This window comes from Quercus robur, chromosome 9 (assembly GCF_932294415.1).
Source record: "Quercus robur chromosome 9, dhQueRobu3.1, whole genome shotgun sequence".
Taxonomy (NCBI): Eukaryota; Viridiplantae; Streptophyta; class Magnoliopsida; order Fagales; family Fagaceae; genus Quercus; species Quercus robur.
In genome coordinates this window covers 15,141,098-15,155,188 of record NC_065542.1, presented here as the reverse complement: position 1 = coordinate 15,155,188, position 14,091 = coordinate 15,141,098, and the positions used below count along the sequence as shown (strand labels likewise).

Here is a 14,091-nt window from a genome sequence, read left to right as displayed (position 1 = left end):
TCTCCTCCACATTCCCCGTGCCACGAAGGGCAATTTTGCTTTCTCCCCCAAAGTAGTGTTTCATTTCCTCTCTCTCTCTCTTATACCCAGCAAAAACCTCAGAACTCAGGTGGGACTTAGAACCAGCTCGAAGTGACTGTAGCTTAATTCCAAGTAAGTCCTCCGCCACAAACTTCAATCCTGTACTTTTTTTTTTCAACGAATCAAACTCATATACTTCACAAGGAAGAGCTTCACTCGATGAACATTTCTTATTATTCGATTCAACCCCATTTGCGTATCTGGGTCTTTTCATTTTAATGGCTATCGCTCATTTTTTGGAGCTCTATATGCTAAGAATTCTTTTCCTGTTACTGGGTTTCTTGGATTTGTTAGCTACTTTCAACTTTCATGAACTCTATATTCCTGTTTGGTCCAAGACTAGTTCACAAGTTGTCATGTTTTTTGGTCGTTTCGAGGAAATTGTGCGACCGGGGTTTTGATGGGGATAAGGTTGATAATGGGTTTGGATGCATTGAGGAATCCTTGAAAGCAATGTGGAAATATTCGGATTCTGATCCCATTTTGGATGAAAAACCCAATACCAGTGAGGATGGGAGTTCCATCCGGGGACATTTTTCGGTTAGGCGGAGTTTTTTTGATAATGTAAAGAGTGATGCTAGTAGGGTCCTTGATATTCTTGAGCAAGATGGGCCAGGGTTCGATACCAAATTGGCTCTACACGAGTTGTGTATAAGGGTTTCGGGGCTGCTTGTGAGGGAAGTTCTGTTGGGAATATTGAGGAATGTAAATTATGCGAATAAAATGCGGTGTGCGAAATTGGGGTATAAGTTTTTCGTGTGGTCTGGCCAGCAGGAGAATTATAGGCACACGGCAAACTCTTACCATTTAATAATGAAGATATTTGCGGATTGTGAGGAGTTTAAGGCAATGTGGAGGCTAGTTGATGAGATGATTGAGAATGGGTTCCCAACTACAGCTCGTACGTTTAATATACTTATATGTACTTGTGGTGGGGCGGGATTGGCTAGGAAGGTTGTGGAGAGGTTCATTAAATCAAAGACGTTTAACTTTAGGCCATTCAAACATTCATACAATGCGATTCTACATTCCCTTCTTTCAGTTAACCAGTACAAGTTGATTGAGTGGGTATATCAGCAGATGATAGTTGAGGGTCATTCTCCGGATATTCTAACGTATAATGTTGTCATGTGTGCAAAGTATAGGTTGGGGAAGTTGGATCAGTTTCATAGACTGCTTGATGAAATGGGTAGGAGTGGTTTTTCTCCAGACTTTCATACATATAATATTCTTCTTCATGTCCTGGGTAAAGGTGACAAGCCACTTGCAGCTCTTAATCTTTTGAATCACATGAAGGAAGTAGGTTTTGATCCTAGTGTTCTTCACTTCACCACGTTGATAGATGGACTTAGCAGGGCTGGAAATTTGGATGCCTGCAGATATTTTTTTAATGAAATGACAAAGAATGGGTGTATGCCAGATGTGGTTTCTTACACTGTAATGATCACAGGATATATTGTGGCCGGGGAGCTAGAGAAAGCTCAGGAAATGTTTGATGAGATGATAATCAAGGGACAGCTTCCAAATGTATTCACATACAATTCCATGATTCGTGGTTTTTGTATGGCTGGGAAATTTGAAGAGGCGCGCTCAATGCTTAAGGAAATGGAATCTAGAGGTTGTAATCCAAATTTCCTTGTGTACAGTACCCTAGTGAGTAATTTGCGAAATGCTGGAAAGCTTTCTGAAGCTCATGAAGTAATAAGACATATGGTGGACAAGGGACAATATGTCCATCTTCTCTCAAAGATCAAGAAATACAGGAGATGCTAAAGTGGCAAACTATGTATCTGGAGATTATTCATGTAACCTCATAGCAACATAACTTATTCATCCAGCTCAGTTAGACACCATGTACCTGTTGGCAATTTCAGCCATAGAAGCAAAAAGAGTAAAGTTTGCACAACTTTTTTTCCCCTAATATTGTTTTGATTATCTTTTCCATGCTTAGTGATTGATATATAAAAAAGAGCGAGTAGGTCCATGCTTTCTTAATTTGTGAGATTTTTTTTTTTCATGTGATTGATTGGATCAATATTGAGTTGAAATAGTCATTCACTTCTTATGCTTCATTGTCTTTGAAAATCAGCAGTTCCTTCAAGTTCTATACATACTGTAGATGTATTTTCAGTTATTACTCTTCCTTATCACTTACATTTTTTCTGGTATTATCAGGAGTCAATAAGAGCTGTAGATAAACATTCATCCTTTTATCATAGCTACGGTTTAAGGTTTGATCATTATTGCATGAAATAATGAACATTTTCTAGGGAGGAGTTGAATAATAGAGCTGATATTGATGGAAGATTTGCGCTTGAATCCCAATAATGAAGTAACTCTTAAGAAGTGATAACTTTATATTTCTCTACCTATGTCCACTTAGCTATCTCTCTGCATAAAATACAAGAAACATTAAATCTAACAATTAAAAGGAAAATTAGAAACAACCTACTTGTCTGAAGCATGCAGAGTCTATTAGGTAAAATATTTATTACTAGTCAGTTGTTAAAATTCAGGTCTCTACTACTACTTGTAAAAAAAAAAGAGAGGTACTCTGTTATGAAAAAACAAATCCTTCCACCTGAAAGTTTCTAGCTCAAATACCTATGTTTGTAGTATGGATTTTAATTGACTTGCTCAAATAGTTAAACAACATTTCTGCAGCTCAACTAATACATCTTGTGAAACAGTGAAAATGCCTTAATGAGAACTATATTCATCTTCTATTATGAAAATGTTAAGCAAGTATTTAGTGACAAACAGTATGTAGTTTATGCCAATGAGCTCTAGCTCAAGTAGCACTTCCTCTCCCCATAAAAATCTGAGTTCAAGATTGACTTGTCACAAGTGTAGCTTAGCAATAAAAAGAAAAACATAGCTTATATATATGTGTGTGTAAATCTTTTGTTAAATTTTTAATTTGATTTACTATTGTTGTGCAAGTGATATTCTAAGCATGCAACATCCCTAGTTTTGCATGCCTAATCATATGTTGTAAACCCTTCATACATTTTTTTTCTCCTTACAATTATATCCTTTTCATCGCCTAAAAGGGTCACATCCTACCAATCATGGTGTACCCGATGCTTATCCCATTACTTTCCTTAAAGTATTTTCAAAGTTCTGAAACATTTATGAAACATCTGATGTGATGGAAGTATCTAAAGAAATTCCATATCATTGTTAAGTATCTGAAACATTTAGAAGTATTGACGCGAAGCAGTTGTTACCTAATCATGGAAATCTGACTGAAGTGGGTGCTATGCTGATTTGACTAATGCTTCCGTCTTATGTTTTCATACTTTAGTTACTGTTCAATGCTAGCAAAAATTGCTCTGAATGGCCTCTCATCATTCAGTCAATTTCATGGCCATTGACATTTGAGAAGAGCAGAAGGCAAGTTGGTGTTATATTGTTAAATGGTAATCTTGGACACCTGATGCCGCTTCCATTTCTGCATTTTTTTTTCTAAGGGTCTTGTTCCATTTGGTTTTCTTTTTGTTGTCTAGTGGGTAGCTAGGTGATTACTATTGTTTTTCACCTTTTGTGCCAAGTTATAAGTATTATTCTGGAAAATTGAGTACCATCTGTTCTTGTTTGCTCATTTTGCTTAGTATAGTTCTGTTACTCTTTGTTATGTTGGTGTAATTAGATTGCCATTCCTTTTGACCTTCATGCACTTTTGTCTTGTGTCACTTTGTAGCTATATTGAATATATTTTAAGACGCATACTTTAGGATCTTTACTTTTCATGGATTGTTGGAAATCTTTTGAACCTTTTGGCTTTCCCCTTGATGAGGACAAGGAAGAGCTCAAGGAAAAAGATGATTAAATATACAAAGATTCAAGAATTGTGGTCTAGTTTTGATGTCGGACCTTCTTTGCACCTTTGATAGGTCATTTTAGTTATTAGTATTGAGTCTTTTAGGTTGAGAAGCTGCTGGATCAGTTTTAATTAAGTTCTATTAGAATAAGGGCAATTTGGTAATTTCCAGAAATCTGGAATGGGCTGTCCTTGGCCGTACCAAAGGCCCATGAATCTTATTTTATGTTTACATATTATTAAGTCTTTTATTTAATTATTAATAGTATTCCTATTCATTCTAGGAATAGGTTATGTAGAGTCCAAGTCCTACTAGGAAAAGGATAACTATAGTCTCTATATAAAGACTCTTTTGTAGTTATGTTATTTCAGAATATTTTGATTAATAAAATTCAGCAGCTTATTTTAAGCTTTGTTTGTGTGATGCAAACTTCTCTGAGGTGTGATGCTTAGGAAGACCTAGGTGTGATTGCCTAGTGTTTTATTTAAGTTATTTTCTGTTTATCCCCTGTTTCAGCCCCCAAACAGCCGTCAACATTCATACTTTTTCTAACCTAAACTCTTAAACAATAATCCTTATTCAAGAATTCATCAAGAAACATAGTATAGTGCTGAAACTTCTTAATGGTTGTGCATCACCCCTCATTCTTATGTGATGGTGAAATATCTTCTAAAGCTGATTATGTATTCAAAAGTTAAAATTGATGAAAAGCTAGCCCAAAAATTTTCGATTGAGGACAAAATGGGGAATTTGTCCACATGTATCTGTGGTGGCTTGAGGAGGATTTGTAGATCAAGGGTTTAGAGTTCTAGAGAAAAGGTTAAGGCTCAAATTGGCTAGGGTTTTATTTAATTTTTTTAATGGTTATTTAGTAGAGAAAATATGTGGTTTTTATGATTTTGATAGGCAAGAGAAAGGGCTTGACTTGGGATTGTGAGGATGAAGATAAGGAGAGTAATGGATGGCATTCAAGGGTTGTATGAACAGTATCCACAAATGGTAGTAAAAGAAAGAGAAGAAGAAATGAGAGGAGAAAGTGAGAAAAGAACACACGAAGGCCAACATGCCTCAATGCTCAAAACACACAATATTTTGAATAATTAACTCCATCTATTCTTCTAGTACATTGAACATATATATAAGGACTCCATCTATTATGGTGGGTGGGGTTCTATTTTTGAGGTTTACTCACTAGGGGTGGGTTCAAAGGGCTCTTCCTTGGCAAGGTTCCACATCACCAAAAATATATAAGGACTCTTTCTTGTATTAGTAGCGTTAGGAATCCTAGTTTGACAAGTAAATTAAAATCCTAATAAGGCAATAGCTAATAAATTACTAACTTGGACTCGAAGAAAATAAAACTTGAGATACTTAGGATCTCAACAAATTCTAGACTCAAACAAATTATTAAATACCCTTAATTCACAGGGATTGTTGAAATTATGATCTTGCCCATAATACATAATTGACCATAACTTGTTAAATAAAAACCCAAATTAAAAAATGTTAGCTTATGACACATATAACTAGTCCTTTAAAACTGCAAGACTTTTACTTCAGCTGGACTTCACATGTGGGCCCCATAAAATAAGTCGTAAATAGAAGAATTTGCAAAGTAGTAACAAATTAATCTTCTATGGCTGCATCAATTGCTGATGGTAGTTTCCACTCAAATACCCCTGTTTGTTCTCCCAAAAGGAAGAAATTACACCATTTTCTTGCTGGTCATCTGTAAGGGATATTTACCCACCGTTGATGCCTTGGCTGGTAATTTGGATATACTTTGATTTGTTTTGATGAATCTACCTGCTTACTAATGATTGTAACTTTAATTAGTTTGTATGAAGTAACTTCATGAATTTGTTTAACTTCATGGTTCGGTTAAATTGGAGCTTATGTTCCTCAAACTTCTATGAATTAATGTCCTCTCCAGGACCTTAAATCCTTGTGTGCAATGATTTGTATACACACCTGCTCTTTACTGATGATATCCAAACCTTAATTTCTTGGATGACCCAAGTTACAAGATTGAGACTTTGCTTCTTCTTCTCTCTAAGATTTTTTTGGTAATGATGCTTACGTAGAGGTAAACAGAAAAACAATGAAGGTTGTTTTGATTTTGCAGCATGATAAGGGTGATGCTGTTGGTTGTTGGGGTAAAGTGTGATATATAAGTGGATTTAAAGTGGAGTTGGTTATGAAGGTGTGGGGTGTATGGTGTCAAAGATTGGTCCCACCAGTAGTGGTCATGCTGTGCGTCATGGTGGTTCTAATGTAGAAATGGGGGCATCAGTGGCATAGCATAAGCGAGGCAATGGTTATGGTTTTGTGTGTAATATAGTAATTCAGAGGCAGTTGTGATCAGAATCTGAATTAGAATTGGTGGTAGTGGAGAACCATGGTATGATAAGATAGTGATGGAAGTTAAGTGGTATCAGAGTCTGAGTTAGAGTTGGTAGTGGAGAACCATGGTATGATAAGTTGGTGATGGAAGTTAAGTGGTATCAGAGTCTGAGTTAGAGCTGGTAGTGGAGAACCATGGTATGATAAGGTGGTGATGGAAGTTAAGTGGTATCAGAGTCTGAGTTAGAGCAGGTAGTGGAGAACCAAGTTATGATATGGTAGTGATGGAGGTTATGTGGTGTCAATACTGCTGATGATGACAATGCATGATGGTGTATATGTTTCATGTCATTTAACAATTGCATTCCACCCATTAAGGATGGTATTTATTTTTAAATGATGTGGCAATGTGGCAACATGTAATGTACACCTTTATATTTGTAAAAGACTAAATTTTTACCATTATTATCCCTCTCCATTTGAAACAAATGGAAATGATACTAATAATTGCAGGACTCATGCAACAAATTGATACTACTAAGTACTAAAAATGTCTAGCGTAAACCATGTTGTTGATCAGTAAAAGTTCCTAACTTTATCTTGTCAGAGAGAGAAAGCATTCCCACTAAAGGCTGAGGATTGTATGATACACTAAACCTGTATTATTGATATATATATATATATATATATATATATATATCTGTGGCATTGGAAATCTCTAAAGCTGTTGTTTTTGTATTACCTTTGTTTAATTTCTCTAGTTTATGTGACCAAAATAGAAGTAAGAGATTATTAGGTGCAGTGAGTCTCTATTTCTTTCATGAGATGTGCTACCACTAACACTGAAATCAGCTGGGATAATTTCAGGCCAATGCAGAATTTTCCAGTGGCATCAACCCAGTCATCATTGGTGAACTGCAATCCTGAATTAGGCATCTGACTCCGTAGAATTTTAAAATTTGTGGCTGAAAATTTGGGATGGAGATACCCTTTGGCTATTGCTTTGCGTATGCATGTCTACTGACATTTTGTTGCCCTGTAACCTCAAGGATGCCCAAGTGTATTTCTTCCACTTCTAATATTCCAGATGATCATTGAACCGCTACTATCTCCAGTAATTCACCAGGTTGAGTTCTCATGGCATGTTGTTGCTGTTATTTGAGTAGTTTCTTTAATCCAAAGATAACAAATGGCTTCAGTCATTTGCCAGCTTGAGTTCTCATGGCATGTTGTTGCTGTTTTTTGAGAAGTATCTTTAATCCAAATATAACAAAATGGCTGACACCCCAAAATTTTGGGTGTAGTTGTTGTATAACAAACGGCCAGACAATATGGGCTAGTTGTCCCCTTACCCATAAGCATCTGTGAGGTTGATATCTTATGTCCATACAAATCCACTATTACTGTGACCATGTCCTGTTATTGTCTTAATTGTAATAAGTTTTGTCTTATAGAGCTAGATACCCATCTGGAAAAGCATGGAAGACTTAGTATATTTACTCAAGTCTAGATGTATAATATTTACTTATCACTGAGTTACTAGCATGTTTTAAGTTCCAATCCAGAGCTCTCTTTTTTCTTTACATGATGACCTAATGGAAGGAATTTACATGATTGTTGGCTTGTGCAGTGTTTGACCTCACTTTCTCACATATAGGAGTTGCGAGGCAAAAAAGGCTAGGCAGCTACTTGAGCCATTGAGTCAGCAATAATATGGTTTTAAGGTCAGGAATATTTTCTCCCATGAACATTAGTAACTGTGGATTAGAATTTACTTGCAAAAAATATGCTGAAATTGTTTGGAGATACAGACATATATATGTAGACTATCAGACACACAAACACATACATGCGTTGGGTTAATGCTATAGTTAATGTGACTCTTTGTAATATTAAATCATTTAATAAATTTGTTTAGAATTAATATTTTGTCAAGTCTACAGTTGGATTAAATGCTTTTCATGTGCTCATCATGCATGGAATTTTACATTAATATTGGATATCATTTACCATCATTTTTTTTTTTAATAATATCATTTACCATCCAATTTAAAATTTATAGATTTAGTAGATTTTTATATTACAAGAAAAATTATTTTTGAATATTTTCTAAATGAGACAGTTTTAATCTTTAAAAATGATGAACATGTAAAGATTACGTAATCCAATGGTGCATTTGGAAAATTAATGATCCAATGGAAGGTTATCTGTATTTGAGTAATCTAATATATTGTAAAATATTTACACCAGCTCTCTCTCTCTCTCTCAAATAGAGTTACAAAATAAATCATGTTCATTTCATTCTGAAAACCAGATCCATTATGACTGAAATAGCGTTAGGCTAGTAATAACCTAATTGTGAGGCCTAAATTAAAATACAAAACAAAGAACAGCCTCTCTCTTATATGACTCTCAAAAGCTTTCCTGTCCCTATAGAGATATGCTTCAGGGGAAAAATCTTTTTATAGGTAATATAGAAGTACAATTTTCAATTTTATGGTGTATTGGCTGTGGAGATGGCTAATGGCAGCCTAGTAAGGAATTATGAACTTATAGATGCATGCATTTCACAATTCTGGTAGTTCAAAATGGATTTCTAGAATTTTGAATTAACTATCCATGGTTATGGACAGACAGGTGGTGTGGAGATCTTCCTCTCCATTTGGCTTTTCCAATATTGTACAATTTTGTTGCAAACAAAGAGGCCTCCGTTGAATCATCTTTGATATGTCAAGGAGCAGGGAATAGGAGAACTTGGGATGGTCATTTCATTCAAGGTCCTAATGATTAGGAGGCAGATGTGGTGGATGATTTCTTTTGATTCTTGGCATTCAATTTACCTTCAATGACTGATGGTGATCGTTTGAGATGGAAGTTGACAAAAAATGGGGATTTTAATATTCGCTCATATTATCATCAGTCACATGGCTCTTCTTCCGTTGTTTTCCCATGGAAAGGTATTTGGAAGGTTAAGGTACCCCGGCGTGTTTCTTTCTTTGTTTGGATAGCCGCATGGGATAGGATCCTCATGGGAGATAACTTGCGGCTTAGGGGCTTTGATTTTGTTGACTAGTGCATTATGTGTCATTGTTGTGGTGAGACAGTAGATCATTTGTTGTTACATTGTGGAAATACTTATCAGCTGTGGTGCTTTGTCTTTAGAATTTTTGGGATTTCATGGGTTCTCTCATATACGGTGTTAGATTTTCTATTTAGTTGGTGGAATTGGTTAGGGAAACATTCATCTTACATTTGGAACCTAGTTCTGTTGTGTTTGATGTGGTGTATTTGGAGGGAACGCAATCGGCGGACGTTTGAGGATTTGGATAGATCCGAGGACCAACTACTTGCTCTCTTTTTTGGTTTCCTTTTTGATTAGGCTAGGGCTTGGGGACTCACATCTAGTGACTCTCTTCCTTTATTCCTTAGCTCTCTTCTTTTTTGTAATTAATGCTTTTTATTTTTATTTATTTATTTATTTTTTTATGTTTTTGCTTTTCCATCTTTTTTGTTCTTTTGTTATGCTGGTGCTAATTTGCATCTAGCAGTTTTTTGAATATACATTTTTCTTACCTATCAAAAAAATAAAAAACTATCCATGGTCATACACGACGGCTTTTCTCACATGCATGAGACATTTCCGTAAATCTTACCGCTATCGGATGTATAACTTCAAATTATGTAGGGATGGGTCAAAATCAAAATTTTCAAAAAATTAACTTTCTTGGAGATGGATCAAACCAAACGTGTATAGTTTAGGTAAACCCTTAATGGGTATGTACTAGGTACCATGTTTTAGGTAGGAACTTAAGACCTTCCCCAAGTTGCACCCCTATCACAACAACATAGATTCTTGAAGAAGGGAAATTCTAGATGCAGGCCTTTTACTAAGCAATTTGGGACAAACTCCATTATATTCTTTTGAAGGGTTTGTCAACAGTTGCTCTAACTTCAAATGATAATTTTCCCCAAAAGTGGCTATGTACCATGTACTATGTTTTAGAGTCACATTATTGTTATTCATTAATACTCTTTTGGATTTTTAAATTTGGCTTTGATGTGATTGGGAATCTAAAACAGCACGCTTTGTCTGGTATAGAACTGTTGGCTAGCATAAGCATGATGAGCATATGCAGGAGATAATACTCGACTGTGCAGAAAAGGGGTCTTTACTCTTTAGACAATGGTGTTCCAGTCACCCAGCTAAGCTGCCGAACATAACAGTGGGGGCAGTTTAGGCATTGTCTAAGTGGCCCACTGTTCTTATTGATGTCTAACTGGCCCACTGTTCTTATTAAAGGAATGCTCTGATGCCTGATGAGACAAAATGATGACAAACATGTTTGTTTTTCTAGTACGATTAGGAACACTTTAATTTCCCATTTAACTAACATGGTCAATATGTTGATTGTTGAGCACTATATAACCTGGATTTAGGAGAGCCTTTGTTTCTTAGAATATACTAGGCGCAAAATCTCGCAAATGATGCAATTTATGTTGTTTGATTTAATATGAATTCGGTCTTTCTATCCCAAAAAAAGAAAAAAAAAAAAAAAACTAATATATCAAGTTGTAAACAGTGTATAATAAGTTGTGTGAGTGATGGACTCAAGTGAAAATGATGTTGCTTTCATCATAAGTTGACAATGCAGTAAATTGATTATAAAACTGAGTGTGTTTTATTGTTGTTATTTTTCTGTGTCTTCTCTTTGACCAACTGGTCAATTTTCTGTTAAGCTAGTTAGATTATTCGTTGTTAATTAATTTAAAGGAGAAGAGTAGATAAAGATTTTATATGTTTGAATTCGTCGTACATTTAACCAAAAAAAAAAAAATCGTGATACCCAATCTTAGCAAGTACCAGTACGAATAATTGTAGGGGCCTCTGTCGCCAAACTCAATTTTAAGTTGTGAGCTATGCATCCAATAGTTTTTATAATGACTGGGCTATCTTGACAACTGTGATCCCCACGGAAATTTGATTATTAAGAGAAGCAGGTAAATGGACATTCGTCCTTTTGTCACACAGGCTTTTTCGTTTAGTTTTTTAGTTTATAAACAATACCAAGGAAACAACTATTTCTACACCCAATTTTACAACTTACTAATTTGTATGATTGCGAATGATTGACAAAAAATGGTAGGTCGCAAAAGTCAGTAACAAACAGAGAATGTTAACTATTCACAATCGCACAAATCATTAAGTTATAAAATTGGGTGTCATTAGAATTACTTTTAGTCAATTTTGCTTACATACAATTTTTAGTCTCTAGAATTATTCCACTTTTAACAAAAAACAAAATAAGAAAATTAAATCAGAGTACTGTGAGTTAATAAGCTTTGTGTCTTTCTTCTTGGCTCAGATTTAATTAATAGTCACTCTCTGTCTTTTTGGTATTTATCTTGGTGGATTTGCATCAAATACCCTTGCTAAAGATTTATCCACAACGTTACATCAGTTATTAGTCAGAGCCAACAAAGGCACTATCGAAAGCTTCTCCAAAGGGCAGTAATCTTTAATTACATCTTACATGACAAGTATAAAGATTCTACCAACCGACAGGGCCATTGCCCATTGGTTATGGCTGCTATGTTAATTTGATGCTGCGAAATTCATGCATGCCATATTAGTGAAATCAGTGACCAAATAAAGCAAAACCATGCGCTCATCCTACTCATATATTTCCCAATCAACATCAAAAACGTTATCAAGACACGTAAGTCACTCGTGGCGGCCACTAAGCTTATGCTCTCAAATTGTGCATATGTCAATGGTAATCTTGTGGTCACTCTCAAAGAATAATGTAAATAACTAATTTTGTATGAATTCAATGCCTTTCGGTGAAGGATGTCTTGACAGATTTAAGACTTTGGGATCCTTGAAATTAAGATAGAAAATGACCCACAAACAAATAGAAGAGGAAACTCGTGGAATCACAATTTTCTTTACACTTTATTCTTCTTCTTGGCCTCCAACAAGGACAAAACTAGCGATGATCCCACAACCTCAAAAGCAATTTACATTAGTTGCCTAAGGTCCAGAAAGTAGAAAATCTCCATAAAAGAAAATAAACCCCACAAAAAAGTATGTTGAAAAATGAGAAAAAAAAAAAAAAACTTGAATTTTCATTAGGTGGACAACATTTTCATAATTGTCTGCGTAGACTATCTTGATTGATGCGTAACAAAAGTAATGTCAAAAGTCATAGCAAAATCATATAAAAGTGATGTTTTGTTAGTTACAAATTTATCATTTTAACAAGTTATGAAAAATATTACGAACAAAATTAATCCCCAACATTTCTCATTTTATTTCATAGGACTAAGACTAACCTGCTATAAACTACATGGATGTAAATAAGTACCATGAGCTTTTGTAATAGATATATTTGTTCATGGGAAAATCATAATTAAAGCTTATCACAAACATTCCTCTCTGATATACTAAAAAACTGAAATTAATAACAAGAGCCTGAGGGTAATATTGATTGAAATTATTGGCATACTCATTTCTTCTCCTCTTTCTTTTCTTCCTTCTTCTCTTCTTTCTTCTCTTCTTTCTTCTCCTCTTTCTTTTCTTCCTTCTTTTCTTCTTTAGCTGGACCAACTGATACTATGTCCACCTTCCCTACTTTCTTCAACTTCTTCACAATTGCCACTGCATCCATTGATCCTACAACTGTTAACTTCTGCTCCTTCAGATCTGCTGCAATTGAATCTATCCCTGTTGATCAAAATACAAGGAATCAATATAATATTGCCATAGAAAAAAAAAAAAAAACATGTCAGTAATTATACTGTACGTACTATTTTCTTTTCTATTTAAAATGAGAGTATTAGATTCGAGACTTATATTTTACTTTTTCCAGCTTGTGAAATCAGATATTCTTATTCTCAAAAATAAAAAAAGAGTAAAAAAAACCCATTGAATTATATTATGTCTTTAAAAAAAGTGACCAAAAAACTTTTTTAAGGTTTTGCACAAGAACTTTTTTTTATTAGTATGTGGAAAACTGTAAGAGAAAACATAGACATAAAGATTAAATACCATATATATCAGCTGCAGCTTCTATTGCTTTCTGCTTTGTTTTGTCATCGGTCATGGTCAAGACCTTCAAGATCACCTTCTGCGCCAGCAAATTCCAATTTTCAAGAAGAAAAAAAGAGTAAGGAATTAGAGAAAACTAAAAGAGGGTTACCATTATAGTCTATATACATATCAAATACATATAACAAAGAAAGAAAACACAGTACCTGAGCCATTTGGAGAGGAAGGAAGTTAATGTGGACACAAAGAGAAGAGAATGAAGGTTGTACCTAGCCCAATTATGGGGTTTTGGAAAAAAACAGAGAGAGAAGAATGAGGTTGCGTGTTTGAGTAGAGGCTGTGTGTGCGAGTCACATCCACCAGATAGATCCTCTTAATAGAATTTCTGGCCGCATGGAACAAGCTTTGGTAGCCATATATATGACAAATGTTTCACAATTCACATGGTGGTGGTGTATTTTTTAAATAAAAAAATCAATACTAATGGGTGATTTTCTTTTTCTATTTTTTATTCTTTAATTTTTAAACAAGAAGTTGATCACACACGGCTGGAATAGTTAAAGACATGTCATGATTACATTAGTAGTATGGTCAAATTTCTAAGAATGTGCTTTAAATTGTCATCAATTTCTATTTGAATTTAGTTCTTTTTTTTATTAGTTTTTTCTTGGTACAAAAAAAAAATATATATATATATCTTGGTTACTTTTTGGTTTTTTGATTGTGTGAATGAAAAGTCTATTTGTTGCTTATCAAGAAATAGGACTAGTAGAAAAATTTGGTGTTTTTAACCAA

At 34.7% G+C, this 14,091-nt stretch overlaps 2 protein-coding genes across 9 annotated transcripts; one reads left to right on the top strand and one right to left on the bottom strand.

The window, feature by feature from the left end:
• On the top strand, nt 1-9,753 carry LOC126698910 (pentatricopeptide repeat-containing protein At3g60050-like). 7 transcript variants are annotated; one of them, XM_050396415.1, is made up of 5 exons: nt 1-1,972; nt 3,389-3,503; nt 7,116-7,374; nt 7,879-7,972; nt 8,882-9,753. In XM_050396415.1, exon 1 carries the CDS (start codon nt 391-393, stop codon nt 1,852-1,854), a length of 1,464 nt encoding a protein of 487 aa, XP_050252372.1. In that variant the 5' UTR covers nt 1-390; the 3' UTR covers nt 1,855-1,972; nt 3,389-3,503; nt 7,116-7,374; nt 7,879-7,972; nt 8,882-9,753. The 7 variants fall into 7 exon arrangements, with proteins under 7 accessions (XP_050252372.1, XP_050252378.1, XP_050252376.1 ...); XM_050396421.1 differs by lacking the exon at nt 3,389-3,503 and having other exon boundaries at nt 7,906-7,972; nt 8,886-9,753; XM_050396419.1 differs by lacking the exon at nt 3,389-3,503 and having other exon boundaries at nt 7,906-7,972.
• Nucleotides 9,754-12,535: 2,782 nt separating this feature from the next.
• Nucleotides 12,536-13,706, bottom strand: LOC126699671 (heavy metal-associated isoprenylated plant protein 39). 2 transcript variants are annotated; one of them, XM_050397626.1, is made up of 3 exons: nt 13,503-13,706; nt 13,297-13,372; nt 12,536-12,972 (listed from the first exon to the last, which is right to left on the bottom strand). In XM_050397626.1, exons 1-3 carry the CDS (start codon nt 13,509-13,511, stop codon nt 12,755-12,757), a joined length of 303 nt encoding a protein of 100 aa, XP_050253583.1. In that variant the 5' UTR covers nt 13,512-13,706; the 3' UTR covers nt 12,536-12,754. The 2 variants fall into 2 exon arrangements, with proteins under 2 accessions (XP_050253583.1, XP_050253582.1); XM_050397625.1 differs by having other exon boundaries at nt 13,297-13,375; nt 13,503-13,704.
• Between the last annotated feature and the right edge of the window lie 385 nt (nt 13,707-14,091).

Excerpts from the sequence above, each read along its gene's own strand:
- LOC126698910 (XM_050396418.1), top strand. The coding sequence starts at position 391 with ATGAACTCTATATTCCTGTTTGGTCCAAGACTAGTTCACAAGTTGTCA.
- LOC126699671 (XM_050397625.1), bottom strand. Across the intron at positions 12,973-13,296 it reads AGCTGCAGCTGATATATATG|GGATAGATTCAATTGCAGCA; the intron begins GTATTTAATCTT and ends TTTGATCAACAG.